The sequence below is a fragment of the Phalacrocorax aristotelis genome, chromosome 15 (genome assembly GCF_949628215.1).
Source record: "Phalacrocorax aristotelis chromosome 15, bGulAri2.1, whole genome shotgun sequence".
NCBI lineage: Eukaryota > Metazoa > Chordata > Aves > Suliformes > Phalacrocoracidae > Phalacrocorax > Phalacrocorax aristotelis.
The window spans coordinates 10,394,629-10,422,014 of NC_134290.1; the positions used below are offsets into that span (position 1 = coordinate 10,394,629).

The 27,386-nt window shown below is 44.6% G+C and overlaps 1 protein-coding gene across 6 annotated transcripts; it reads right to left on the bottom strand.

Moving 5' to 3' along the window:
* Positions 1-549: 549 nt before the first annotated feature.
* RILPL1 (Rab interacting lysosomal protein like 1) lies at positions 550-26,280 on the bottom strand. 6 transcript variants are annotated; one of them, XR_012663221.1, is made up of 9 exons: positions 24,835-26,280; positions 21,127-21,277; positions 15,598-15,716; positions 14,040-14,258; positions 10,828-11,000; positions 10,222-10,314; positions 6,010-6,097; positions 4,635-4,760; positions 3,396-3,533 (listed from the first exon to the last, which is right to left on the bottom strand). XR_012663221.1 is itself a non-coding variant. In XM_075110343.1 (8 exons), the coding sequence occupies exons 1-8, from the start codon at positions 25,132-25,134 to the stop codon at positions 3,528-3,530; spliced, it is 1,149 nt and encodes a 382-aa protein (XP_074966444.1). In that variant the 5' UTR covers positions 25,135-26,280; the 3' UTR covers positions 550-3,527. The 6 variants fall into 6 exon arrangements, 4 of the variants coding, with proteins under 4 accessions (XP_074966444.1, XP_074966445.1, XP_074966443.1 ...); XR_012663222.1 differs by lacking the exon at positions 6,010-6,097 and having other exon boundaries at positions 550-3,533; XM_075110343.1 differs by lacking the exon at positions 4,635-4,760 and having other exon boundaries at positions 550-3,533.
* Between the last annotated feature and the right edge of the window lie 1,106 nt (positions 26,281-27,386).

Consider the following 27,386-nt stretch of genomic DNA (forward strand, 5'->3'; position numbering starts at 1 on the left):
ACTACAGAGCAATAAGGTCAGAAGACACCCAGTATTCCTGATCAATCCATGGACAATCACTGAAGGATGGTGTTGTGGCTAAATGTGGGTGCAGCTTCACCCACCCTGTCCTCTGCTCCTCTCTGCAGGCGAAGTCCTGCCTGTACAGGGTTTAAATCTTACTCTGGAAATTGGGTTTTCTGCTGGCTGCAGCTGAATTGGGGAAACACAGGGCAAAACAACTCCTTTACAGAGCCAGAATGTACATACAGACACACATCTTCCATTGAGGAGCTTACAGCGGTTTCTAGAAAAGGCTCTGTCGTGTCCTTTGTAATTTCCTAAATATTTGCTCTGGCAATTCCTAAATATTTGCTAATGTATTTTAGAGTGTATTTTTTTATCAGACTTTGAATGGCCCATCCTAAACCTTGCCCAGTTTGAGGTTTTATTTCCATGAAGAGTTGTATGAGCTTTTTTCAGGGGAAAGAGGACAGAGCTGTATGCTGCATCCCCAAGAACAGACAGTATTACTTTTCCACAGAAAAAAGGACACAAGTCTTGCAGAAATACTTATTTTTCTGAAATATTTATTAAATCGTTAAAATGATTTACTGCCCAACCAAACAAAAAAAACCCCAAAAACCAACCCAAAAAAACTTCAGTGATCCTGCACTTCGCAGACAGGATTGTTGTGCCCCTCACCTCACGACATCCTGGCCCCTTTTCTAAAAGCCAATTTTACTTGAATATTAAGAAACAATACATGACAGATCTTCAAATCTTTACTTACTCTTCCCTACTCACCATCCTTTCTGATGGCTCTTGGAGTGTATAAACGCAGCATTTCTAGCATGAGAATGAGGAGCGTAGTGGTTAATGCTAGTAGGTCAGGAGTAACTAATTAGATTTTTGAGGTAATGGGCCACAGAGATGAGTGGGGGAAGGTTGTACTGCTTCGTGCCATTGTGTGAGACTGGCCACAGATTTGACCCGACAACAGTGTGCTGGGCTCTGGCGAAGAGGACGAGCTTTATGTGCACTAGCCTGGGAGGCGTCCTTGGTAATGCACCAGCTTAGGTGCTGGGGAAAAACAGTTCGGTCTGTATTTCTGTTATCCCAGTTCATTGCTCTCAGCCCATTTCAAAAGTGATGTGCTTATTCAGGCCATGCATCCGCTGCGTTCTTGCATTGTTTCTGATCACTGCGTCTCTTGAATGTGCCGAATGACAGTAAACTCTGCTAGGGAGAAACTCAGCGGGCATCATTCACAATTTACTTTAACTGCCTGATATAACTGTAGTGTACTTTTTTTTTCTAATATGGAAGTGAAATTGAGATCTTAGCAACTTAAGTATCATTAAATTAAAACACTCCCCCCCATTTAAAAATTGCTTTTCACACAGTGGGGGGAAGCGCTGCTGTTTTATGGATACAGCTTTCTATAAGCATAAAACTTAAGATATGTTACCAAAACGTAACCAGGCAAAAACGTATCTGCCTAATACTAGCATCAGGCACTACTGTCACTATTTCAAATGCAGATCTTTCACCTAAGGCCACATATCCCCCTTGCCCCAAACAGCAATGACACCAGGGAGACACAGTAAACACCTTCCCTATCTAGAACGTGCAGAAGGTCTGTGTTCAAAATGAAGCACAGTTACAGCCAGGCGCAGAGCAGCATTCAGCCCACCATTGCAAAGAATGGTTTCCTGGCATGCTTTTGCCACAGATGGGCTAACCACCATTTGCTGCTCCTACACATTAAAGAATCCAGAGTCTTGGATCTCCCTGTATTAAAGACAACTGGCCTGCACTAAGCCCTCTGGCTCACTCTCATCTCGGAGTCCTTTGAAACGTCTCCATTCAGTACCTGGAGGAGTTGGAGCTTTACTCCAGCCCGAGCACTGCTTTGTGTCCCTAGCACCACTCCTGAGAAGAGGCTCTCCTCCGAGCAAGCAGAGGAGGCACCCCACCTGGGGGTGGGGTGCCAACAGCAGCTCACAGCCCCCTGCACTAAACTACAAGCACAGAAGTTGCCTATGGCCTCGTGGTCACCAGATGCTCCTCGCCAGCAGCAGGGCGCTCCAGCGCGGGCTCTCCCAGCATACAGCCATGTTCACAGAAAGACCTCAGCACCTCCCTCGCAAGGAGCCACCGGCGCACTCGCCCTCTCCTGCCTGGATAGGTGCCTTCGTGGAGCGCATGGTGCAGAGGCAGGGTGTGCACCAACACTGGCTGTACGCAACAGTTACGCTTCATTGGGCTTTAGTGTCCTGGTTTCTGTAAATACAACTGAGGTCTTACAAACTCCATTGTAAAGCAGATCTAAATCCCGCCTCCCGGCAGCTCAGCTGTGCCCCTTTAACTGCAGGCTACCCAAACATCACCATCGCTAGCGGTACCACCTGCACATAAAGAATTCACCTGCTCTGCCCAAGTAGTGTTTACACTAGTCAGAGAAAATGTTCTGAGTTGGGGTCATCTCTGAGTCAGTTAAAATAGTTCACGTCAGCTAGCTGAGGATGTCTTTCACTCTGAAGTGAGGCAGTCTTACCTAGACAGACAAGTGGAGTGTGACTTAATTAAAAACCTGTCTGTGGGAAAGAGACCTAATTCCTTTGCAGCAGCTGTCTGCTGCTCCAGGGGGAGGTCCCCAGTAAGAGGGAAAAAATTCAAGTGTTAGAATTGAATCCTTGTAAGCAATTTTGTTTTCCATTAGTACTGCAGAACTCATGGCAAAATGCAAGGCACGCTCACCTCATACATGGGTTTCTTCATGCTTTAGGCACTATAAGCAGCAAGGGAAATGCACGCTCACTATCCCTCTCAAGGCTACTCCAGTTTATCAGTTTGTATCAGGTGGATTTCCAAGTGGTTACTCTGCAAAATGCAGATGCCAGCTGAACATGACAGGACACAGCAGTGCTAAGCCGTGGAGAGTGGCCAGCTGTCGTATCCCTCTTGAAGTAATTCTTACAGAAATAAAAAGCAAACAACTGATAGTGTTAACAGGGTAAAAGTGTCTTTGCTACTAGATATTGTACACTGCAAACAAACGTCTAATAATGGCACAGGTCCTTTTTTTTGGTTTAAAGAAGCTTGTGTTACTGTAGTTAATGCATGAACAAGACCATAGACTTGTTATTCAGCACAAAACAAGTCATCTAGAAGCTTCCATGTCCGAGGGTATCAGCGACTGTTACTACAAAGCTTGGATTCTGTTTTCAGCGAACAGCCACCAAGTAAACAGTGAGGGATCCCTTTTGAAGAGTATATCTGAAACACAACCGCTGAGGTGTGCAAGGCAAATAAAAGTGATGAGCTGCCGGATTTGTTTACAGAAGCTTCTTGTTACGAGACTGTCGAGATCTACTGCGGTAAACTGAACACCTCGAGGTTTCAGTCACAGGTGCTGCAGGGCTTCTTGTCCTTGTTCAGTGTAGGAGTCATCTTTATTTGAATTTGACCATTCTCCAAAAGTATCCTGGAAGTGAACGTTTTTCTGTGATGCCTGCATGCGTTTCTTATCACGAGAGAAGAAACTAAACCTTCCGGGAAGGGAGGGGTAAGGGAGGGGAGGGAAAAGAAAGACAACTGTTTACCATCTTGAAAACACTTCAAACACCCGACACGATACACAGCACAATAAAACACAGAGCAAAAAATCTCTTTGCATCTGCAAACATCAAGGCAGTGAAGCCTGATGGGAGTGCATGTCAAAATGTTATTAGAGATGAAGTCATTGCAATCTCAAGCGGTTTGGCTATGGAAGCTTCAGTTAAGCTCTAAATGCTGTTGACTCTGCAAGGTGCGGGTATCATTTTAGAGGTATATTCCCCCTTCCCCAGCCCTGAGATAAAGAAGCAACACAATACATGTTAGTTTCTTGGCATAAGTAAAGTGGTATCTTCGGCATTAAATCTGTAAAATTTACCTTAAGGCAGAAATAGAGAATGTTTTTAGGGTGTCAGCAGAAAAATTAATTAAGATAAGAAAATAAGGCTCCACATTTTTTCCGAGTGTATAGACTTTGATAGACAGACTTGATTCCTGCACAAATAAATGCACATATGTGCACAAGAGTTTGCAGGATGAAGGCTCTAAACAAATGCACGCAAGTCTGCACGTCATTTCCTGTCACACAGCTTGGGTGCTCTAAGAGAATGACGTACACGAACCAACAGCCATTTAATACAACAACAAATTGCCAGCTGACAACAGAGCTAAAAAAATACAGTTGGAAAAATCCTTAGTACCATTTTATTTGTATAGGATGAAGTTACTTGATTAGGCAAATTCAATATTCGTCAGGACGTCAGAACAAGAGGTATTAGTGCAGTGTTTAGGTCTGCTGAGAAATGCAAAAGTTGTGGTTCCAGCTACCAAAGATTTGAGTTGGCTGCACACCCTTTTGGTTTTAATGGTGCGCTTAGGGAGGTGAATATTGTTTTGCTTGCCCAGTACCAAGCATAATGCAGCTCTGATCCAGGACGGGAATTGCTAAATGCTGCTACAGTAACAGCAAATATAAACGCAGCTTTGACAGGTGATGGAGTATTTGTCAGGGAATAAACCTGACCCTCTATCCATGCCCCACCATCCTCAGCACTCTTCCTCCACCCACACTCCCTGAAGTCTCCCCTCAGTACCATGATCCCAACCGTCCAAGCCGCCTTGTGCAGACCAGGGAGCTCTGCCTTCGATGTCTCTAGTCACATACGAGGCTGTATTTGAGTGTCAGATGAGGTTTAAGGCAGCTTTCCTGAAAAAATATCCTATCATACGTGCAGGTAAGCATGACGATAATTACAAAGAATATCAAGAATATTAAGAATAATTACTTCTTGACCAGCAAGTGATCTAAAAAGCCACACACGTGCAATGCCAGATAACTAACATTGCTAGCAGGACCTGAACTTTTGCATTTCCTGGCTTCAGATGTGCAGCTTAAATAGTGAAATAAGTCTTTTGCACTTAATTAGCCTTGTACTTCTCTACCACCTTCAACTCAGGAGCTCATAAATTCACACACATATGCTACGTCTTTTCAGGGCCAGATCCAATTCCAGCTGATAAAGGAAGTGTCTAGTTACTGAGGCTTTCTGCTGAGCATGTTTGGTCCTGAATGGTCAGGCTTAGTATCCTGAAGTCCACACAAAGGACTGCTGTATTTATGTAGTAAGTTTCAAATGTCAGAGTTCAGCAATTTGTCACTTTATCATGAAATTAAGTAAGAGAAAAGTATGTTCATAAAATCTCTACATGAATCAGAAGGATTGGGCTTTTTTAACTCCTTCTGAAACAATTAACATTGTTATTATGACCAGAAAACTCTCGTGGAGGATGTTTGGAAAAAGCGTGTGTGTGTGGAGAGGAAGGGAATTTAAATACTGTGTTGCTGCTGTAAACATAAAGGTCACTAAAGCAGCGGTTCTAATGCAAAGGGAGTTTGCATTAACAATTATCAGCATGTCTTCCAGGGACAGCCAAGAATAGGATGATAGAATAGATTACTGAGAGTGCATACTCTACTCCAAAATACATAATTAGAGACAGAATATACAGTGAATAGATAGAAAGACATGGAAGCAACAGCCTATAATTAACACTGGAAATTAATGTAGATATCAGCCATTGCATTCTGTAAATCTAACTAACTGATTTGTAACAAGTCATTAGAATGACTTGGGTTTCTTAAAAAGCATTGGTGTGAATTGTGCACAGGCACACTTAGTAAGCAAAATTAACAGATGCTGGTTAAAATTACATATTGCAATAATTTTCTAAGGAGAAATGATTGGTTTAGCATGGTAACGTTAAGGCAAAAGGTGGTAAAATGTCAATACTTGAGGATGAGCATGGAGGGCTAGGATGAGTGGTGTACCGACTGGTCATTCTGATTGGCACTTTGTTCCTCTGTGATCCCACAGGCAGCCGATGAGAATGCAACCAGCAGTGCGTGTTAACGCGGGGTCATGCAAAAGGAAACCACGGTACCGAACATTTAAAAAAACAAATTCCTACAAGGGACACAAGTCTTCTTATTGGCTGCAATGTGGGATCGTCTGGAATCAATCCAGCTGCTACCATGGGCATTATGGCTGTAAAGATCCTGGTCAGGAAAGTACAGACACAGAAGAGATAAGGGAAAGAAAAAGCATTCCATTAAAAAGAAAAGAGGCAAACTTGATACATGGGGTTACTCTGAATTACCACAAAGGACATGTTACAGGGAGAGGTGGATCTGCATCACCCAAGACAGCTCTCCTCAGTGAAAAATTCTTGTTTAGAAAAAGCAGTCATTGAAACAGTTTAAATTGCTTTTGAATTTCTGAAAGATACCACTTTTCTGTTGTGAGGCCGCCTGCAATCTGGGTTGTTCATCAAGGTATTACCACCTCTAGCAATGCAGAGCAGAGTGCACGTTTTTCTTCCCAAGAAACAAACAGGCACATACATAATGAAATGAAGGATGAAGGTGTATGTTAAGAAATACAAAACAGGACTCTGCTGTAACTACTGGATATTTGCATGGAAAACAGGGTTAGACAGGGCCAGCATTACAGTTAAAGATTTTACAAATGTTACAGTTGATAGTTTCAAGTTAAAAATCAGTATTGCAGGTGAAATCTTGAAATAACCTCCTATGCAAGCTACTTGGTTAAAGGGTCTGTATATCTGCTCCAGAAGAACCTGCATTGCTTCACATGCAGAAAGATGCCAACTGCAGGCAGCTAAATACTTATTTGAAACCTTGCAACTACTCTAGCAGAAACACCTTTTAGCTGGCTAGCAGCAAGACTGTTTCTTTGTAAGAGTTCAGCACTTTCATTACACAATTCATGCAACTCAGAGGTTGAGCGAGCACACTGGCGAGGTGCTCTACGCCCGGCCAGCCCCACACAAACCTGCCGACACACCTTCATCCGTACCTGGAACACCCTCTGTTTTTCTAAGGATTCTCCTCAGAGGTTCTCCCTTGTGCCAAATATTTTTTTGAACTGTGGACTAATGTCAATTAAAGATTAAGTTGAAATCACGAGAGACATTTCACTTGTGACCAAATGCAGCTCTCCCCAACACAGTCACTCTAATTGCTATTCTTAGATTAAAAATAAAAACAAACAAGCAAACGTTGTTGTATCATCATCAGTAGCTAGGACTTCTATTTTTACGTATTGTGGAACTGTCCATGAGCTGCAGAAATGAGACAGACACATCAGCTTTTGTAGACTGCAAGAATAGGAAGAAAACTTAGGGCTGTTTCAGGCATTACATCAGTGACAAACAAGCACATATCCTTAAAGAGAACACAAAAGGGTGTTTTCTGCTCAAAAGAGAGGGAGCATTTTTAATCCTTGTACTTTTCCTCCTCAGTAAAGCCTCCTGGTTACATTATTTCATCAAAACTGACATGTGATGTGGTAGAGGCAAATGTAGAAACCAATCAGTCTGAGATCAGAACTCGGAGTTAGCCCCAAATGTGCAAACCTGGGAGTGAAAAAACATTGATTTCTGTAACTTATGTTTCCCTTTCTTTATGGGGATGCAGCACAGAATCACCTGAGCATGTTTTGGATGGCACAGGCTATGTATACACGTCTCATTACCGAAGATACTCGGTCGCCAAGGGAGAAAGGTGATATAACACAGACAAGCATAAAACTTCTCTTGAGCGGATAGCAACAGTGTCTCCTATTTTTGTACTTCAGCTTTTTGTTTAATCAGGAGGAAAAGTCTGAAACGGAGGGAAAAGCAACCCTACTTTCATTCGTGAAGGCACTCTGCACACAGATACCAGCATTACAAGTATTCACCACATCACTGGGCGTGGGGAGTTTGCGTGCCAGTGTGTTACCCAGGTAAGGTACAGTGAGGTGCTGGCAGCATCCTGCCTGGGAGAGGGAGACAGGAGCTCTGGAGACAGCTCGCAGCAGGCAGGGACTGCACGTGGGGCAGGAGGGGTGGTGTAACAGCCCAGAACAGATGCTACACTTTGTTTTTCCCAGCAGTGAAATGTCCTGTCTTTTTAAAACCCACCTACGAGTGCACTGTTGACAACACACACAAAGAGAAGGGGAAGAAAATAAACCCACACATAGCCAAATCCTGTCCAGACAGGCTTCAAGAATAAGACGAACCTGAAAACTACTACCATCTTTCAGGTTACTAAAGTAGATGGTTTTATCTTCCCTTATTTAATATCATGGCTAAATGAAGAGAGAGCAGAAAGAAACCTGGGGACAGAGCATGACAGCTACAGTAAGTAATTTCATCTTAACAGCGGTTCAATATGTGCTTCCACTGTCTGGTAGAACAGAATTCTTGCTTTTCTGAAAGGGGCCAAAACACCACGATTTTCTGTTTTATTGTGTGCAGTTTTAGTTATATGAGTTTAACACAGACTGAATAACAGAAAGATCAGACAGGTGTCTGAAGATGTGCCTTGATTGAATGGTCTGATGCTCAACAGGTTTTCACTGATAAATTAACTGAGAGGAAGAAGGCGCTGAGATAACTGGTTGAAAACTCTTATGTGCCTCCTGCCATGGCTCCCTGAGTTGCCTATGCATGTATGCAGGAGGGAGGGTCAAAGCTAACACTCTGCCAGCATGTGTTCTGTCTTACATTTCTACATCTCTATTTACACTTTTATGCTGCCTCTGCTTCATAAATCAAGCATGGAAACTGCCATCACCACAAACTGCATAAGCTGAAACCGCCCACCCACCACGGGATGAGCTTTAAAAAGTACCAAAATCAATATAAAACAAAAGAGCTTTACAGCGGAGATCTTGTGGGACAAAGTACTATTATTATTATCATCGCAGTTGCAGAATGAAAACTTAAGTCTGAACTCAAAGTGTATTTTCTAGTCATGTGAGAGGAAGTGTTCTCTCAGCAAACAAAGCAGCACAGACAGAAGCTGGAGTTCACTGAAAATAATCAAAAATGCCCTTCTGACTTTCTGGTGTTTTGGATCGTCCCAGATCTTCCAAAGGAACTCACTCTCACAGGGCTGCTGCTATTATTAAACAAGGACTGAAGGTTATGGACATGGGGACAGGATGGAGGAGCTTTTTATGTGGAAACAAATGACTGTTCCAAAATCATTTATGAAGTTAAAAATGTTAAGCTTCCAGTATCACAAAAATCCAAAGACTTGCTATAAGGTTACAAGCCTTAATTTGGAATAAATAAGCGTACAAGGAGAGAGTTTCAACAGACAAATGGGTTGGCTAACACTGTGATTTTATAATTAAATGATATACTAGTAAATGCACACCTCTGACAGTAAGCTTAGGTTTTGGACAGCAATATTAAATACTTTCCCAGAAGAATGTGGGGTTCTTTATAGCCAAGAAAGCTGGCATCCTCTCCAGCAGCAAATTTCTTTGGCAAACAAAAGGGTTTTGTGCTGTACATGTAGTGCAAGTTGGGTCAACAGGGAAATGGGCACAGCGAGGTCATGGGGAAACCTTGCTCTCGACACTCAACTGCTACAGGTCTGCAGCTGGTTTTACTTGTGAACAACACTCTTTACAGGTCTTCTGGGCATGACCTGGGGGCCAGTTGTTTCTGATGCTCCACCACTCTGGGTCTGTGTGTTACGGAACTGGGACTTGCACTTAACAGGAGCATTGTACCTTCAATCCTTGCACACGGGGCCTGGCACTGACTTCAGTTTTGGGCACACAGGACAGGCTGAGTGGTGCTCTGGATAAGACCACAACTGGTAATGCCTCCTTTTGGAGTATGACTATGTGGCCCAGACAAGAAAATTCTTTAGGAAGATCAGGTATCTATGTTTAAGAGCTCATCAGCTCATACTGGCTATAATAAAACACTGCAACACATGCTTTTCTGGTTAGCCTGAATAGTGCACTTAAGAAGGAAACACTAGAACTGGAGTGGGCTCCTTGGGCACACCAGTCTGACCCATAAACACAAGCACATGGAGGACTGTTGGACTCCCTGCTGCTGACCGCATGTAGGGAGCAAAAGGTGCCACAGGAAATAGTCTGAGACTGAAAGCTGTCCCAGATGTAGGCAAAAGTTTTGGCCAAAGCCAACTGCTGTTTCATGGTACCCGTCAAATGCTCCTTCAGTGTCTCTCCTGTCTACATTAAGGATGTGGTTATCTTAATTTTTAAATTCTTTAAAATTGTCCTATCCATAAGAAACATCTAGTATTTGCAGACTATATCCAGTATCGTTAGAAAATATACTACTTACAGTCGTTTGATTCCAGATTCAGGCTGAGTTGAGGGTTTTGACTGAATTATGGGTGTAGGTTGAGGGGTTCTAGTTTCTTCTTCTGTTTCCTCACTTGAAAGAAAGAAAACATAATTAATGTTCTCATCCCAAGCCACTGAAGCAGTTTAAGTTCTAAAATTCAATCTGAGGTAGTACTGTTGATGAAGAAATGCAAAAGATCTGTTCGAAGCTTGCATATTTTTCTGTCAACCAAGGAACAGCACCTAGAACTGGGTCTCCTCTCAATGTTTTCTTCCCATTGTGATAAGGAGAGGGAAAAGATGAACACATTGTATAAAAGTTCTAGAAATTTCATTTTAGACCCATTCATTTTTGAAGTTCAAAAGCATTAAATGTTTGTAATCTTTCTAAGATGCAGGGGGAAACTGGGAGTTAGGGAAGGACATAGTTCTTCCTAATTTTGAGGAACTGATTCAAACTAAAGTCATATGCATGCAATCTGTACTTTAAGCCTTTGCAGAAATAGAAGCTTATTGGACACTATTTAAGAGCATTTATTGTTTCTAGACCTGCCCTATGGCTCCTGTGTGTACAGCATGCAACAGGGGAGGAGATCTAACCTACCTTTTGTAATATAAAAGCTCCTCTTGAAGTAAAAACACTTTGGATTTCAATTCATTCCTCTCATGAAGGACATCCCGGAGCTCCTGCAAGGTGAATCTTGGACGATTCGGATCTTTTAAGTCCATTGCCATCTTTTCTGACTCCGAGAGGCAGTCATCATTGTTTGGTTCTGTCTAGGAAGTGAAACACAGGCTTTAACTCCATGACGCAAGTGCATGCCTGAGGAGTTTAAGGTATTTATCAGTCTAGTTTCCAACCTCTTCCTTTCAGCACTATTAAATCCTCTTTTAAGAGAAACACAGCAATTTTAAGAGGGAAAAAATGTAGAAGGAATTTGTTTTTCATGTTAAAGACTGTCAGCAAGAACAGCTCAGTGACCACTGTGTTCTTTCCTGTGCTCAGGCTGATGACACACACAGGACTGGTGAGACCATGGCAAGCCTCTGAAAGATGATCTGAGCTCTGTCCTCTCTCTCTTTTTGCCTGGTGTTCAGGGGAAGCTTGCAAACGAGGAAGACCTAAGTGTTGTGACCTACAAGCAAAGCCCTGTGCTCACAGGGATCTTTCATAGAGTTACATGCTCGGGAAAACAAGCACCAGTTGTTTCTAGCAGGCCTGAACACAGGGTCCAACCTGAGCCACCTTATAGGTGATAAGTTTTCTTGTGGAGAAATTCCTGTGGAATCCAGACTGCCAGAAAGTCCACTGAAAATGTATAGACCAATTTCTGATGAACAAGTCAGTTTAAGGAATTCATACTTTTAACAAATGGGGTAAATCAAACATCTGCCTTTTATATAAACACTGAAAAAAACGCATAGCGAAGATTATAACAGTTCTTCCAGCTCTTCCCACAAAGAGAAAGCTCTTCTGGATGTAAGCATATTAAGTGGAGATTTAAGTTTATATCCCCTTAATGCCTTTATTAAAAAAATCAGGATTGATGTTAGCACCAGGGCCTAGCTACAAAGTGGAAGAAAACTGCAGATGAATGCTAGATGAGGCATTTATACACGTCTACCCTTCTCCTTCTCTGAGAAGAGTTCACTGGAAGCTTGGAGGAATTTTACCCTCCACCCCCCAGTTCCTGTGGCTCCCAACAAGCTGGAACTTGCACTCTAGGCACATGGTTGGATTCCCAGGCCTGTGGGGCTGCTTCCCATCATGCAGGAAGACTCCAGCACTATTTGGCCCTAACTCCTTATGGAAATGCAGTCTGTTTACACAGCACACACAAGACCATCGTTCAGGTCCCCTACTGTTGTTCTCCTCAGTGGCTGTGCAGAGCTGAGGACCAGTTAATAAGAAATCACAAGCTTCTGGGAAGGGAGCTCAGGATCAAGATACTGAAAAGCAGCTACAAGCCTTTAGAGGTCTGCAGGATTTCTAACAATACAAATAATCACAGGGCACTATGTTCCAGCAAAGTACATTTGAAATGTAGCGAAGTACGTTAGAAATGTGATGCTTTTTGCAAGGAGCGACTTGCTGTCGCACATGGAGTCAGCCTCCCGTCCTCCTAATAGGATGCAGAGATCAGAGTCTTAGAGCCCCTGTGTTGCAGTGACACCTTGCTGGGATACAGGCTGGAAATTTGAGGAGCTAAGTACTGAAATTCTTAAACAGAGTCCATTTTTTGTAAGCCTGATCCTCCCCTCTTTTGAGCTCATGTGTTTGTGAAACAGTTTTGCTATCTATTGATATATAATTTCAGGTTAAACTTGGCTGGGCTAAGGTTGGTGTGATATCAATTTCTACAGCAGGGATTGCAGTCCTTGTCCTGCAAAGACAAAGCAGCAGAGCAATGCTCGCTTGTCCATTTGTTTGATTCACCCCATTCATCCAAATGCATTTTTTTACACAGACTACAATAAATAAAGACTGATGCAACCTAACAAGAGGTTCAAAGAAAATTACCCAAATGCTTTTCCTCTTCTTTAGCGCTCTAGGGTCTGAGCTGATGCCTCTTCTTTTGGCTATATATTTGCCCCACACCTTTGCCCAAATAAGCTATTTTTGCTGGGTTTTGCTCAAATCAGCAAAGGCTGAGCAGCCTGTAGCCAATGCAAATGTACTTGACCGAAGCCAACAAGCGCTGTCCATTCCAGAGCATGCAGCTATTCTAGCTTTCTGCTTGCCACTGCAATTCCTGTCTAACCATCATCCTGGCAAAGAGAGCGGGGAACGGCTCTAATTAGAAGAGGTGCCATTGCTGTGGAACTGAAGAGTTGGAGATAGGTAAAGAATGCATCCTTTCTCTCCAGAGACTGAAGACACTTTCACTCCTGCTGGCTCCAGGCCTAGGCTCCACAGCCCCATTTACAAAGCTGGGTGTCCTGGCTGAATTAACAGCAATGAAATCACCCTTTTCATTATTAATACAGTGCTTGCCCAATTCAGCAGTGACATGCTAACACAACGCTGGCTGTCACAATGTGAGCAAGCAGTAACATTTACTTTTCATGAACATTTGTGCTAGTAACACTTCACAGCCAAAGCAGAAATAGGGCCTAAGTTAGTTCTTCTAAAAGGTGCCTTCAAATATAAATATGCTGATTTGGTAGCAATAGACCAGCTTAGTCCTAACAGATCAAAAGTGCCATAAGCACTGCGAGGACCAAGTGTGCTGAGTTCTGCATTGCTGCTGGGACCCCTTCTGACATAATTTCTTTTCTACTATGGTTCACAGGCCACCACCGTCCTAGTGCACGGCACCTTTGGGACCCATTAGGGCTTGTGTATTTGCATACTCGGCAAGGCTTAAGCTACTTGTCAGCTGTTTATCTTTTGGAAAACCCAGACTCTTGCTCTTTTGAACATTGCTCTTTTGAAGCAATGATTTGTTCTGGTACCTGGTGAATTCTGCAGCCTAGAGCATGGCCTAACGGTTACACTCCCTAGGATGTATGATGTGTAGCCAAGCCTAAGGGGAGAGCTGTTCTCTCATGCAGACATCCCAGTGCTAACCTGTGCTGCCACTCAGCCTTCTGTGCGACCGGTTCCCTCCTTTAGGAAGGAGTCTGTTCCACTGGGTAGTCATCCACCCTAATGGAACCTTTCCTGTCACCGTGCAATGAGTGATGCTGCTCTCTGTATGTCCCACCATTGCCTCTGACGTGTATCAATCACATTTATCCAAAGAAGAGGTACTCAGTATGAAGTCCAAAGCTTTTTAAAAGGCTGTTTAAAGAGTGATTTGAAGTACTTCTTACCTTTACTTCCTCCTCATTTTGGCTGTCCTCACCCTGCAGTTTTTCTCTCAGTTTCCCCAGCTCTGCTCGCAGGTTGCCCATCTCCTGCTCCTTGGTTTGCAGATATGCTTCTAACTCCACCTTCTGCTCAATCAGTGCCTTCCCCTGAGCCTCAACAACAGTGATCCTGTGCCGCAGGTCATGGTTAATTTTCATTAACCTGTTCTGTTGCTGCTGAAGCTGCAAAACATTGATGCAATAGGTCAGCATGCATTCGGGCGTCAGGTGTGATGGCCAAGTCCCAAACATCATGATAAAGAAAAGGTAGTGGGTTCCTGTTGAATTTAATCTGGAAAATTCTCCCCCCTCCACACCCCCAGATTAGTTTTTTGTAATATCTAATTAACTACTACAGTTGCAGTCTCCAAAATTTAATTGGTTTCTAAAGAGGCATTTTTCCCCTAGCCCAGGGAATTCTTCAGCTAAAAGCAAATCCATCACTTCTGATACTATGTTTCAAAAAAAAGCAAAGTTCAAGGATAGGGTGGTTTATGGGACCCTGAATCAAATCTTAACCCAGAGTAGAAGAGAGAAGACAAGACAGAGGAGTCCTTAGTATTCAATTTATAAGTACTTCGCTTTGAGCCCTTAGCCTCTCTCATAAGGCAGGATGTGACCTGCTGGGCATCGTATGGACAGCACCGATCTGAAAGGCCACAGCACCTGCCTGAGGCACTTGGGTAGAGCAGAGATCATCTAGGTCTGGGCCTCACTAACACCAGAAATGTCCCATGGCCTAAGGAGATGAGGCAGCGTGAGGACGGAAAGCAAAATATGGGTAAGGAGGTCACTGCTCCTGGCACAAAAAGAACCAAGACATCATGTGATTCCCAAAGTCACAGTGAAGTCTGTGATTCATCTAAGACTAAACCTGGAACCCTTGTGCTGTGGTCCTCAGGGCCACCCATCCTTTCAGTGACCTTGTGTTCACTGCTGGCAAACATCAGTGACCTGGGCTGGGCCCCTTCCTCCCACCCCCTTCCTGAGCAAAGAGGTAACCCACATCGCATCCCTGGTGTGGCAGTGCGTGTATGGAGTCCCCACTGCCAAACTCTGCGGAGAGCATATGTAAAACATACAGTAGCCTGCTCACCCACAGCAGGGATCTCTTGGGGGGGGTGAGGCACGGGGGTGCTGAGGAAGTCTGCACTGCCAAAGCAGAGAGAGACTCAAGAAGCGAGAGAAAGCTACCCATCCTGTTCCCATGAAAGGGGAGAGGTATCAGTTCTTTAAGGAAATAAACAAACCAATGTGTCCTTCCCTCATCTTCCTCTCTTGTTACACTGGTTTCCAGTCCTGTTCCAAGTGTGCCTGGTCCTTCTGAATGCAGTGGAGGGTATGCATCTGCACTGAAGACTGCCTAATCATTTTGGACACACCACAGTTATGCCAGACAGTACAGTTACTGGACTAATAATTGGGCACTGCTTACAAATTCTACATTAACTTAAAACTTGAAACCAGGCTATGGAAGTATGGGGGAGAAAGAAGATAAATAGAAAGACTAAGAGCCACTTACAGCCTCTACATCCTCATTTTTAAGTCCGAGCTCCCGGTCCTTTGCTCTGATTTCATCCCTCTGTTTATCTACCACTTCCTTCAGCTTCTTCATGACTTGCCGCTCTCTCTCTGACATTCCTGGTTAAAAAAAGAACACAGAAAACAAACTAAGGACAATCAGGAGCTGCTGAGACTGAGCACAACAGTGCGAAATATTTAGGTAAAGACTCTGGAAGTTGCCTACTGGTAGAATTACAGAGAAGCTGTTGGAAGATGCTTTAAAGGATGCTTCATGTGTAACAGGGAACATAGATGACACAATCCACTCCACAAAGTCACTGCACAGAAATTCCTTAAAAAAGGAACTGACATTCCTCAGAATCATTTATAACAGTCAGGTGACACTGCTACATCTTGCTGCCTCAGTAGTTTTACATAAGTGTTCACACTATGCCCCAGGGAGCTTGGTCATCTCTGTGACAATCTGTAGAAACAGCTGGCCAAGACCCTGCGAAAACTGTAAAAAAGATGGTCTGGATCCTCAGCAAGATCTAAGCAACATGCGACTGTTGTGGATAACATCTAGACCCAAACTAGCTGAGGCACACTGCACTAGAATGATTTTATATTGAAACCCAGTTTTGCGTTGGGTGAAAGGGAGATGAAGCAGGACCTTCAGAGGGTACCCCCACCCCAAACCTAGAACAGGAATTTAGTCTGAATTATGGTCACATATTTTCTCCTCATGTTTTGCAACCCTTTCCCCATTCTGTTGTGTGATAATTCATATTTAGAATAACTATTTCAGCGAAAAATACTACACGGCATTTCACTTGTGAAAGATGTTTGGAACACTGCCAAGAATCCAACAATGATCCTGTTTGAAAATAAATAAAGGATAAGATTAACCCGAAATCTGACCAACGAATCATTAGGAAATGTCATAAATCACAAACCAGGAAGGATTATTCCATTATTTGCCATTACAGAGGCAATTGGAACAGGCACTGCAGTGATGGGCTCTTCAGAGCAAACACAGACCAGATGATTTAACTCAGTGAGATGATAAATCTACTACACTAACTTTTCCTGATAACTGCAGAGACATGCAGTTTGATGGTCCTAAACTATCACATAAAATCATGTTGCACAACATCCCTCAGGATGGCTTGAAGATGAAAGCCTGTGACCACGGCAGCATATGGCTGCTCTGGCCAAAGTCCAGTCCAAGCAGGACCCTCTGCGGTGGCTGGAAAGCCACTTCTTTTTTAATATATTAAAGCAGTTCCTACATCCCACATCAGAAACATGCTGCATACACATCAAATGTATCCAGACAGTCGAGTGTGTACTTTCTAACATCAGCTCAGACTTTCTCGTTATGTTCTTCCCTCATCAGAGAAATCCAAAGCTGCTCCAATAAGAAAATGTAGGCTGCGTGCCTTTAGGAACTCCAGCTTACAGATCATCTACAGTTTGAACTGAGGGATAATACTATAGAGCAAGGCAAACTTGAGAGAAAGAGAGAGAGAAAGGGAGTAACGCTTTGGTGGCTGTGCGTTCCTACAGCAGCTGTGTGTTCCCATGCAGGCATAAAAAGCGTACCACTGCAAACGCGGAACAGCAGCTCTGATCCCTCATTGCTGAAGAACCAGAGCTATGGTACAGCAGAGAACAGGTAACTGCCCTGCTGGGAAAAGGACTGGTGATCATGGCTGGCCAGGAATGTGGTTCAGAGGACATGTTCCTGTCAAACGCCAGAAAATTGCTGAGGGTGACATGGTGTTCACATTCTAGTTTTACATTCTCATCTTTTTTAATTCTGTGGTAAGTTTTCCTGCTCTGTTTCTGGACCCTGGTATTTATCATCTCTCTGCTCTAGGTTCTACTTCTTTGCGGGATAATTTTAATTCTTCTCCATGGTAACAGCTCATACCCACCAGAGAAGACAAGTAAACACTGACCCATACTGCTACTTAACTCTTCTAAAAGATCCACACTCTCCCATCACTACACAGGTCTGATACACCACTGTATCCGCAAATCTCACTACAGGTTCCTGGATCCACCCTTTGCACCCAGTCTCAGGGCTGGGGCCTAACACATCAGCTGTACTTAGAAACAAAAAAATCCAAAACTTTGCCCTGAAGTGCAGAGGGACTGCAGTGAAACTTTAGACTGGTGGTTTCACCCCAGTAGGAGCTAGGAATAGCGAGTGCAGCTATATTCATTAGTACTTGTGAGATGCTTTGAGATCCCTAGATAGCAGGTGCTATTTAAAGTACCATTTCAGTGCTGACTGCTTTTCCTCCCACTGTGCTCATTTTTCTCCCTAACATTTTGTGAGCATAAAAGACTTCAATTGTGTGCACATATCACTACATTATCTGTTTTATTTCAAGAGGAGGGGAAAAGAAAGGTGGGAAGTGTTTGTGAAACAGTCAGGTCTTCTATTTCCTCAGGCAGTGGGGAAGAGGAGAGGGAAATCAGTAAGTGCCCTAAATGTAAAGTAATTATCTCTAAATGATTCAAAGTCTAATATCTGCAAGATCTTAAAAGGCACACCCAGCTGGCTTTCCTCGGCACATCCCATGAGCAGCTTCCTGTGAATTGCTGTAATGATAGCATTGTCCGAGCAAGAGAAAGGAAAGCAGATGAAAAAAAAAAAAAAAAAAAAAAAAAAAGGAAAAGAAACGGGGGTGGGGGTGTATGGGAGCATCCTTGATGTTTATGTTTAGGGACCTGTTTACTGTTGTTTACACACCATCTATCACAACAGGCCAAAGTGTCAGTCAGGGCCTGTGGCACTTTACCACTAGAAGTTTGCCTCCACTTTTGAAAGGGAATTGTAGGTTTCTCAGCAGCCTGGCAAAGAGGCTCACACAAGTGTTGATATCCTGCTGCTTGTCTGTATTACTGCAGCCAGCTGGAGACAGCAGCTCCCTCACTGCAGTGACACAGCACCTTGCTTGTCCTGTTTGACACACGTTGGGTCAAGTTTGCTTATGTGACTAGGATATTCTGATCAGTCAGCACCATCAAGTAGTGCTCAGTCCAGCTTGGGAGGAGTAGCATTAATGGATGTTGCAGACTCATCTTTAACGTCTCCTGCGTATTTTGTATTCTGCCACACGTCCTTTCACGTGAACCCTGCTCTGCTCAGACTCTTGGCAGATGCCCTCTGTGCAGAACAGTCCCCTTTAGATACAGCTGCACCTGCCTCTCTCTTGAACACCTTCATTATGCTAAAGTGAGTCTCTGTGAACTCTGATGTGACTATTAATTGGCAAAGATTGAATCTCAAAGTCTTGCACACCCAAATCACTGGCCTCTGTTGCCTGTGCTAAAAATAACTGTCTGGTGAGTAAGCAGCAAGCTGTTAATCCCAGGGGCTAGCCGCTAAGGGGAGACATGATCACAATACTAAATCATGCTGAGATATGAAGACTGGAGTCTGGTCAAAGTTAGTCCAGCTAACTAAGTATTTAGCTTGAAAACCTGCCTCTGTAGACTCTATATGTATCTGATCAAATGATGGAGACTTAAAAAAAGCAGCATGACTGCTTTTTGACACTATCCAAACAAATCAGTTGAGACAAATCTATCCCCATTCATTAATAACAAAAACTTCCCAAAAGGAATACAGCTGGGTTTGAGGTAATAGGTCCCAATAATAAGGTGGAGTTGCTATGAACTCATGTGATTTGACTGAAGATGATGGTTTTGGTCAAAGAATATCAGTGATCCCAGAATCTGGTCTCTGGAATGGGTTTATGGGTTTTGTTTGTTTGTTTTGAGTAGACACAGTAAAAATAACATGAAAAGCATGCCTGGCATCTGCTTGGCTAGCTGAATGTGAAGAGTATGTCTATATTTAAATAGCACATGAGCTGCAGTGAGCTAGATACCCACTGGAAGAAGGAAAAAAAAAAGAAAGAAGAGAAAACAAAGGGGAAGGTGGTTCTTTATAACAAGATGTCATAGTCTTCACAGTCCGTGACTCATCACTGCCATTCTGAAATTTTGCAGGGAGTTCATAAGGATGATGTTGAACTACTTCTTTGGATTGTCTCCTAAATTGTATTTGTTTTAAAACATGGTGATCTTGAGATATTTAATAATTTTTACTTTTTGAAGGTTTCATTGTACTCCTCCCCAGGGCAAGTGAGAAGTACTTGGCCTCTGGGAGGAAACAAGGGCAACTTCTGCAGTGTTGGATGGAGTTTCATCCACCTGCAGTGAGCCTCAAGCTAATCCCAGCCTCCAGTGTCTGGAAAAGGATATCCCTTTGTTCCTTATGCTTTATTGGACAGCTGCAATGGCTCAGCTGTATGGTCTGGTTTTCAGACTGGCCAGTGACTTTCCATGCTACATGCAGGATGCTAGCCTTCTGAGGGAGCCAGGAGTTTACTGATAATCGGAACCTACTGTGAAAGTGGAGCTGTGGCCTGAAGAAGTGGACTGGAGTCCTGTCCGTGTACAAGGAGTTCAGAAAGCCACCCACTTCCACACTGATTCACCATCACACGCCATGTTTTGCTGCTGAGTGACGCTGTCACCATTCTCAGCTGTCTGTCCCACCTCTCAGCTTAAGGCTGCCTCATCCCCAAAGCTGCTCCCAATCCCCAGATCAACTCCCAGCAAAGTATCATAGAACGGGATCAGTAGCCAGCAGCCTCAAACGAAGTGCTATGAACTGTGGAGCAAACACATCTGTTCATCCGCCCCTGCTCTTGGGAAGGAGCTATTTGCTGAGCTGTGGGTGAGAGCTGAGGATGGCAATTGTTTTAGTTGCTGCAGTGAAATCTACCTGTACTTGCGAGTCGGAATCTTATCTCTTGAACTTCATTCTGCCTCAAGAAAGAAGTTGCCCACAAATTGGTTGTTTCAACTCTTTAGGATTCACCCACTCCCTGGGTCATAAATCTCTTCACTTCTTCTAAATTGGCTGTAAGTCCCAAACAAGTGAGGGAACCCTAAAGGCAGGAAAACCAAGCAAAATCAGTCTCTTCTATACTAGGAGACTATCACAATATTCTCCCAGAATATTTCCATACGGTGGACTGATACAATTCACACAAAGAAATCCTGATTTGCTGCTTTACAGTTATCCCAAACAGATCAACAGTTGCACTTATTTTTGTGCATAATGGTGTGAAATAAACATTGCTCAATGGATTGTTCTGTTTGTGTTAGAAAACATATGGAGGGCTTAAGAATGTTTTTTGCAAGATGTGAGCTAAAAAGAAAGAAAAAAAAAGTGATATACCAAACAAAAAAACCCAAAGGAAGCTAGATTTTACTTTCAAAAATGCTTCTCAATCAAATGAAAAGCTGTTCAGGCTTTTCTTTCCCTCCTAACCCCACCCTTTATCATGTCTTCAGTATCACCATGTATTCAGAGATTTTCTAGTCGGGTGACAAAACCCAAACCCCAGACCTGCATTAATCTATAGGAAAAAAAGCCAGAATATCCAGTCAAAGTATTTTGGTAAAATATTGCTTTTTATAACAAAAGCAAGTACTGAATTTGAAGTATCAAACTTGCCTTCATGCTTCTGAAATTCCTCTTCTGTGAAATTAATGTCTTTGTGAGACAAGTTTGTCATCAGTTGTTTATTCTCCTCCTGCAGCTGTGCAATTTGGGTAAGGAGGTCCTGTGCTTCCCCTCTCCAGACATCCTCCACCAGTTCTAATTCCTAAAGGGTAGACCAGGACAACACATTTATATTTTTAAACATATTAAGAGTCTTTGACTGGACTATTTACAGATCAAACTAATAACAATCCTACTATTCTTATAGAAAACAATTAAACAAGACTTTGAATTTCTTAGAAGACATCTACTTTTCTAAAGCCAGCATCAAGAAAACTATCACAGTCTCCTTTTGCTATATGCTGAATGTAAATAAATACATGAGAAGACAATTCCTGATGCAAACATTTTTTACACGCAAGTTACCCAGACGATACCTCCTTATGACCCATTTTGCTGTGAGGACCAGATTAAGGGGACTGCTGTCAGACAAGATAACCAAACATGAGCAACAATTGCTTTCTGCATCCCGGGAAGCAGCCACAAAGGCTGTTATAAATGCCCCAGAAACATCACACAGTGTGGGCCAGGGTTAGGCATGCTCATTTTGAAAGAGCAGCACCTCTAGTCTAAACTTCTGTTACAAAACACAAGTGTGAAATAATGAGTGCGTGATACAGCGCAGCAAACCCAGAGCTCCCAGTCTGCATGGTAAACACAAGCCGAAACTGTGCTGCTTCTTATGCAAATTGTTCTATATGGAATGTCTTGAGTGGCATCTGTGTCAGGGGCAGCGAGACCAGTCAAAACACCACCTCCCATTTGTCAGGGCGCTGTGTGTCAAGAGCAGCTGTCGCCAATCCCCGTAAAGGTCAAATTAGGACAAAAAGCATAAAGACCTCAAAGGAAAACAGTTGTATTTAGAGCTTTACTTGTTCCAAAAGACTTTGCCATAAATCCATTTTCATGTATGTGCTTCAAACAAAAAAAGCTGCATGCAAATCACCGGAGCCAGGCTGAGTCACTTGCTGACTTCACATTCATCCAGCATGCCCCTTTGCTACCTAACAACAAAACACATTCAGACAACAACCCTGCCAAGCACAGCTCTAGGCTAAAATAAGCTCTGCTAAGAGATTAAAGGATAGCTTTCTGCTTTGAATGTATGCTCTGATAATGGGAAATCATGTTCCTATTGACTTTCAGGTCCCAGCAACTTTTAACTCCAGCATTTGTTACTGCATTGCTGTCTTTTTATAACACTTACTAAAAGTTTGCAGAAAACACTGTATGACAAGTAGATGATAAGTAACGTAGAGGTGTTGTAAGCTATGCAGACTTAATCATTAAGAAGTAAAGTTTTGTGAATGACCTCTATTTCACTTGAAACTCTTTATCTTGAGAAAAGCAAATCTGTAATGAAACTTTATATTGACAAATACACAGACTGTTACAGTGATGCTGCATATTACAACTCTGTAGCTAAAATAATGTGCTGACCTAGTTTAGATAATAAACCAGCCCATCCATCAGTTATAAGCATACTGACAAAAACAAAATAGAACACACACACAAATCCCCAAACTATCTAAAGTTACACCATTTATGGGTGGCCGCGCTGTAAACACACAACATATTAAGGCTTGCCTAGGCAAACTCTCTTCTTTACTGCTATTGAAGAGCCCAGTGAACTGGAATAGAAATTAACTTCTGCACCCTCAGAAGCATCAGCCAGAGAAGGCATATCGATGAGCCAGGAGGTGCCAGCCAGCTCAGGAAACTCCAAGCAGTGCTGAGCCAGCTTTATAGGCAAAACAGATTCACATCTAAAGATTTTAAGTACTGAAATCTCATAAACTGATACTTGCAAGGACCACTAAAAGCTTTGATTGTTTTTAGAGGCTATTGGGTCACAACTGTTTCTCAGTCTCTGGCTTTTTCTGCTTGCCAGTACCTGTCCTGTGTAAGTCAGTCTTCAAACCCTCACATGGCAACACAGATGGATGTGATGCTGCTGTTCTACGGAGACTTGGTGCACTGGGAATCAACTCGATTTAAAAAAATATGTATCATGTATTTTATTTTCCCTGTTAAAATGTATTTCCACCAAAGTTTTGTCTGAACACTCTGTGAGCCATTTCGTGACTATAAAAGAGAACCATTTCTACTCTGCTGGCTTAACTGGCAGGGAACTGTTGACATCTGGCAAGTACAGTGTGATGCAGTTGACATGTTTAGGAAACTTTTTAACACATCTATGAACTTCAGAAGCATCTACACAGAACATCAACTCGTACAATGATACTGGGGGTTGCCGCCAGGCCCAGTTCAGCACCCCCATCACCACACAGCATTCTGAAAATACCTGAGATAAAGAGTTACTGTTCACTGGCAGGACAGTGGTCTCTGTGCAATCAGTGGGGAGATGTGACTTATCGCAGTTCTTCCCAGAGGTGGCATGCCCTCAAAAAACCTCCTGGCAGTGAGGGCTCAGGAAGAGCTACTTTGATTCTAGCAGAGAGCGTGGGTGCAGAGGGCCCAGCACAACAGACCACCCACTTGCCTCCAGGTTAGATCTGTTCTAAGGGCAAAGGCACGTGCTTGGTACATATACTTATATCTATTCTCTAGACCTTCTTACTTCATACTCTGGAGACTTATTGGGGCTTTATACATTAAAGATCTTCTACCAAACTTTTCAGAGACCTTCTGCAAAATGTTCCAGGAATTACCCTGGATTTTTCATACACTAAGCAAGAGTCCCCTGGCTGACTCTTTAAACATAAAACTTGAATTTATGTACATTAAAGCCAATTCTTGAAGTTTGAGGTCTCTCTTCCAGAAATTCCCTGACTCCTTTTTATTCTGAATCTGTGTGTGCAAGCAGGAATGGCATGAGGCAGCAGGGATGATTTAGCACAGTCACCTACTAGAAGAACCATTTCTTTAAATCAGTTATCTGGATGGTTTAAAGAGTAGATCTGCCACTTGCACTGCAGTAAGTGGAGCAACTCATGCTGCCCTGCCACATGTGTGTAACATGATGTGGGAAATGAGCTCAGTTTTGAGCTTTCATGGGAGTGGGCTCAGAGAATACTATGAGTGCCCAGACCAAGCCAAGGGACAACATCTTGCCATCAGAGGACGGAGCAGGAATCTGGGAGTCTTCCCTACTCTTCTGCTCTAACGCTGCCCTGAAATCACTTGGTTCTCCAGCTCTCTCCTACAACTTGCCTACCCGGTAAGTGTGCCAGGAAGCCTAGACTGCTAAATCATTCACAGCTCTGGGGATAAAAGCATGGTACAGTCGGTGACCTTTCCTGGCCTAGCAGGAAGCAGCATTACCCTCTCGTCAGGAGACGGGATGGAGCAGGAGTCCTAATCGGAGATACGCAAGCAAGGGGAAGGAAACGCAGTGACTGGGGAAGGGGTGGAGAAAGGGAAGGAGGAAGGAAACTTCCAGGAGGGAAGGAAAAATACCGACAACACACCCAAACCCTCAGCGACGCGGAGGCAACACCCCGGCAGAGCCTGCCAGCCTGCCCTGGCCGTACCCACAGGCCGCCCCGCCGACTCCCCGCATCCCGGCCCGCATCCCCGCCTCCCTCTTTGTTTTCCCCAGCAGCTGCGCGGGGGGGAAGCGGCGGCGGGGCCGGGGCCCGGCGCTCCCCCGGGGTGGGCTGCGGCGGGCGGGGGCAGCCCTGCGCCCCCCGGCCGCACCTTCTGGTGCTTCCGCTCCTTCTCGATGCGGTCCATCCTCTCCAGGCGCAGGCGGTCGAGCTCCAGGCGCAGCTCCTCCATCTCGGGGTTGATGTGGTTGCGGCTCACGAGCACCTCCAGGATCTCCAGCACCCGCACCACCTTGGGCATGAGGCGGGCGATGGCCTCGCAGCCGTGCTGATCGATCACCCGCTCAAACTCCTGCCCCACGGCCGAGGCGATATCGTACACGTCCATCACCGTCAGCTCCGCCGCGTTCTTCTCCAGGGCGGGCGGCGCCCCGCCGCCGCCGCCGTCCATGGCTCGTCCGGCCCCGCGGCGCCCGCATAGGCGGCGGCGGGGCGCTCCGCTCCCCCGGCGGCCCCGCACACGGCCCGCGGCTCCGCCAACTCCGCCCGGCTGGGCTCGGCTCGGCTAGGCTGGGCTCGGGGGGGGGCGGTGTTTAAACTTGGCCGGGCGGCGGGAGGGCGGGCGCGGCCTCCCCGCCTCCTCCCCGCCGCTGGAGGCCAATGGCGGGGATCGGCGGGACCCCGCGGCGCGGCCCCGGCCTCGCCGGTTCCCGGGGCGATGGGGCAGGCTGACAACCGGTGCTCGGCGTGGCTTCCCGTGTGCTCCCCTGCGCCGGGCAGGGCGGGCTCGGCTGCGGCGGGGTCCTCCCGTGCTGCTGGCGCCGCTCGCTCCCGGCACCAGCCCCTTCTCTCGAGGCTTCTCCGGCGGGGGGCGATAACCAGCCGTGTGAGGGGCAGAAGTCGCACCCACGCGTGTCGAGTATTCGGGGTCCCACGCTAGCGGAACCCAGCACTGAAGCGGGTTCGCAGCAGCGACTGGTGCGTTTGCGGCACCACGGGGGCCAAAGAGCGACCGACCACAGCGCCTGGGCGTGAAGCTGACCCGAACAGCACCGGGACGGAGCGCGGAGAGATGATCCCCTGCTCCAGAAGAGGACGAAGGCCAGCTGGTGGCTGCAGGCCAACGCAGTGGGGTGGCAGGTCATTCTGCAGGGTGGCAAGGGTCTCACTTGCAGTGGCTCACGTGTCCTTGGGGTTTTTATGCCCTCACTCTGCAAGAGTAGGGTCAGTCAGACTTTACACCTGTACACATACATGGTCAGAGCGTCAGTAGAGATTTTATACGTACGAGTAGTTTGCTGGTGCGGATCCACTTACAGAGGGATTTAAACTAAACCAAAATGTATTTTTTCTAGTTAAGTTTTCAGCATTTTTGCCTGCAGGTGTGACTGTGCATTTTTACATCTTATGCTCGTGGTGTTTAGTAAGAGGCGTGCCAGTTGAGCCTTTAGAGATAAATGTGCCCTGAAAGAATTTTAGGTCCCAGTTCTGCTGCTTGCTGTATGCAGCGTAGGACTAACACATTACATTTTGGACAAGATGCTATGAATAATGTCAAAATTGGAACTAGTGAGGAAGAATAAAACTGGAGTTGTAAAAGCCAAGCTTGGAATGACCGATACATGCTGCGTGTGTTGTGAATACAGCGTTAATTGTCTATTTTTGGCAGAAGCGAAACACCAATGCAAGTGAGCAGCAGGTATAAATGACATGACACGCAATGCTCTGGTGGTCAGAAAAACTGTTTCATGCAATACTGTCAATACCTCATTCTGTCACAAGTTAAAAAATTTCCATCTTCCTCATGTGCTGCCAGTAGGCACTCATCTTCCTTGAGCTGGGTGGCCAGGAATGTGACAAAACACTCTCCAAACACCGGAGTTTGATGTTCAATTGCCTAACTTACAATAACAATCCATCATATCCTGTGAAATCATATCCAAGTATCATTCATTAAGTTTACTGCAAAAAATCAAACACTGCAGGATGTTCCACAAAGTTCCTGAGAGAGCATGAGGATGAATAACGGTGTAGTCATCCTTTCCTGGCAAAGACTGCTTATGAGAGCACAAGAAGGGCAGCAGAATGAGCAGAACATTCAGATAAGACTCCAGAGTACCTCAGGGGAACAGATGTGCTGTGAAATCACCATTTTGTCCAAGTTAGAGACAAGAAAAGAGTTCACGCCACCAGGATTCAATGTTACGCGAGTTCCCATTGTTATTTACAAATGCACGTAGAGGAGAGAAGTAATAATTTAGAGAATGTGCTAGTGGCAAGATTAAAACTACTCTGAGATACATGAAAAACCAGCACAGCAGTTTATGCAATGGAAAGCAGTGGATTCAAGGTTGGCTTGATCCAAACTAATTGAAAACAGTGGAAGTTTTCAGTGACTCGGCAGGAGAGGTCTCTTATCCCGTCACGTAAATGACCTGCGACTCCTCAAGTTCACGTTTCTCTTGCTGAAAGCTTTCCCCTCCACACATGCCCACACCCCGGGCCTGTTCTAACCCAGCCAGCTCTGCTGGCTCAAAACTGGCAGCCTGCGTGAGATGGGCAGGTGTCAATCACATATTTGGGTTACCTTTGTCATACAACTGAAGGCAAACGCAACATCTGTGTATTGCCAGGGTACCATAACGGGCACTTACATGGCAAACACAAACGCATAAGTATTTCCCCAGAAAGCCAGATTGTGCT

What these genes read in the sequence shown, in the direction of transcription:
- RILPL1 (XM_075110345.1), bottom strand. Translation starts at nt 25,134, where the DNA reads ATGGACGGCGGCGGCGGCGGGGCGCCGCCCGCCCTGGAGAAGAACGCG. An exon ending in AGGAGCGGAAGCACCAGAAG is followed by an intron (nt 21,278 to 24,834) that starts GTGCGGCCGGGG and finishes TCTACCCTTTAG; the next exon opens with GAATTAGAACTGGTGGAGGA. An exon ending in TAAGAAGACTTGTGTCCCTT is followed by an intron (nt 4,036 to 6,009) that starts GTAGGAATTTGT and finishes TTATTTGTGCAG; the next exon opens with GAATCAAGTCTGTCTATCAA.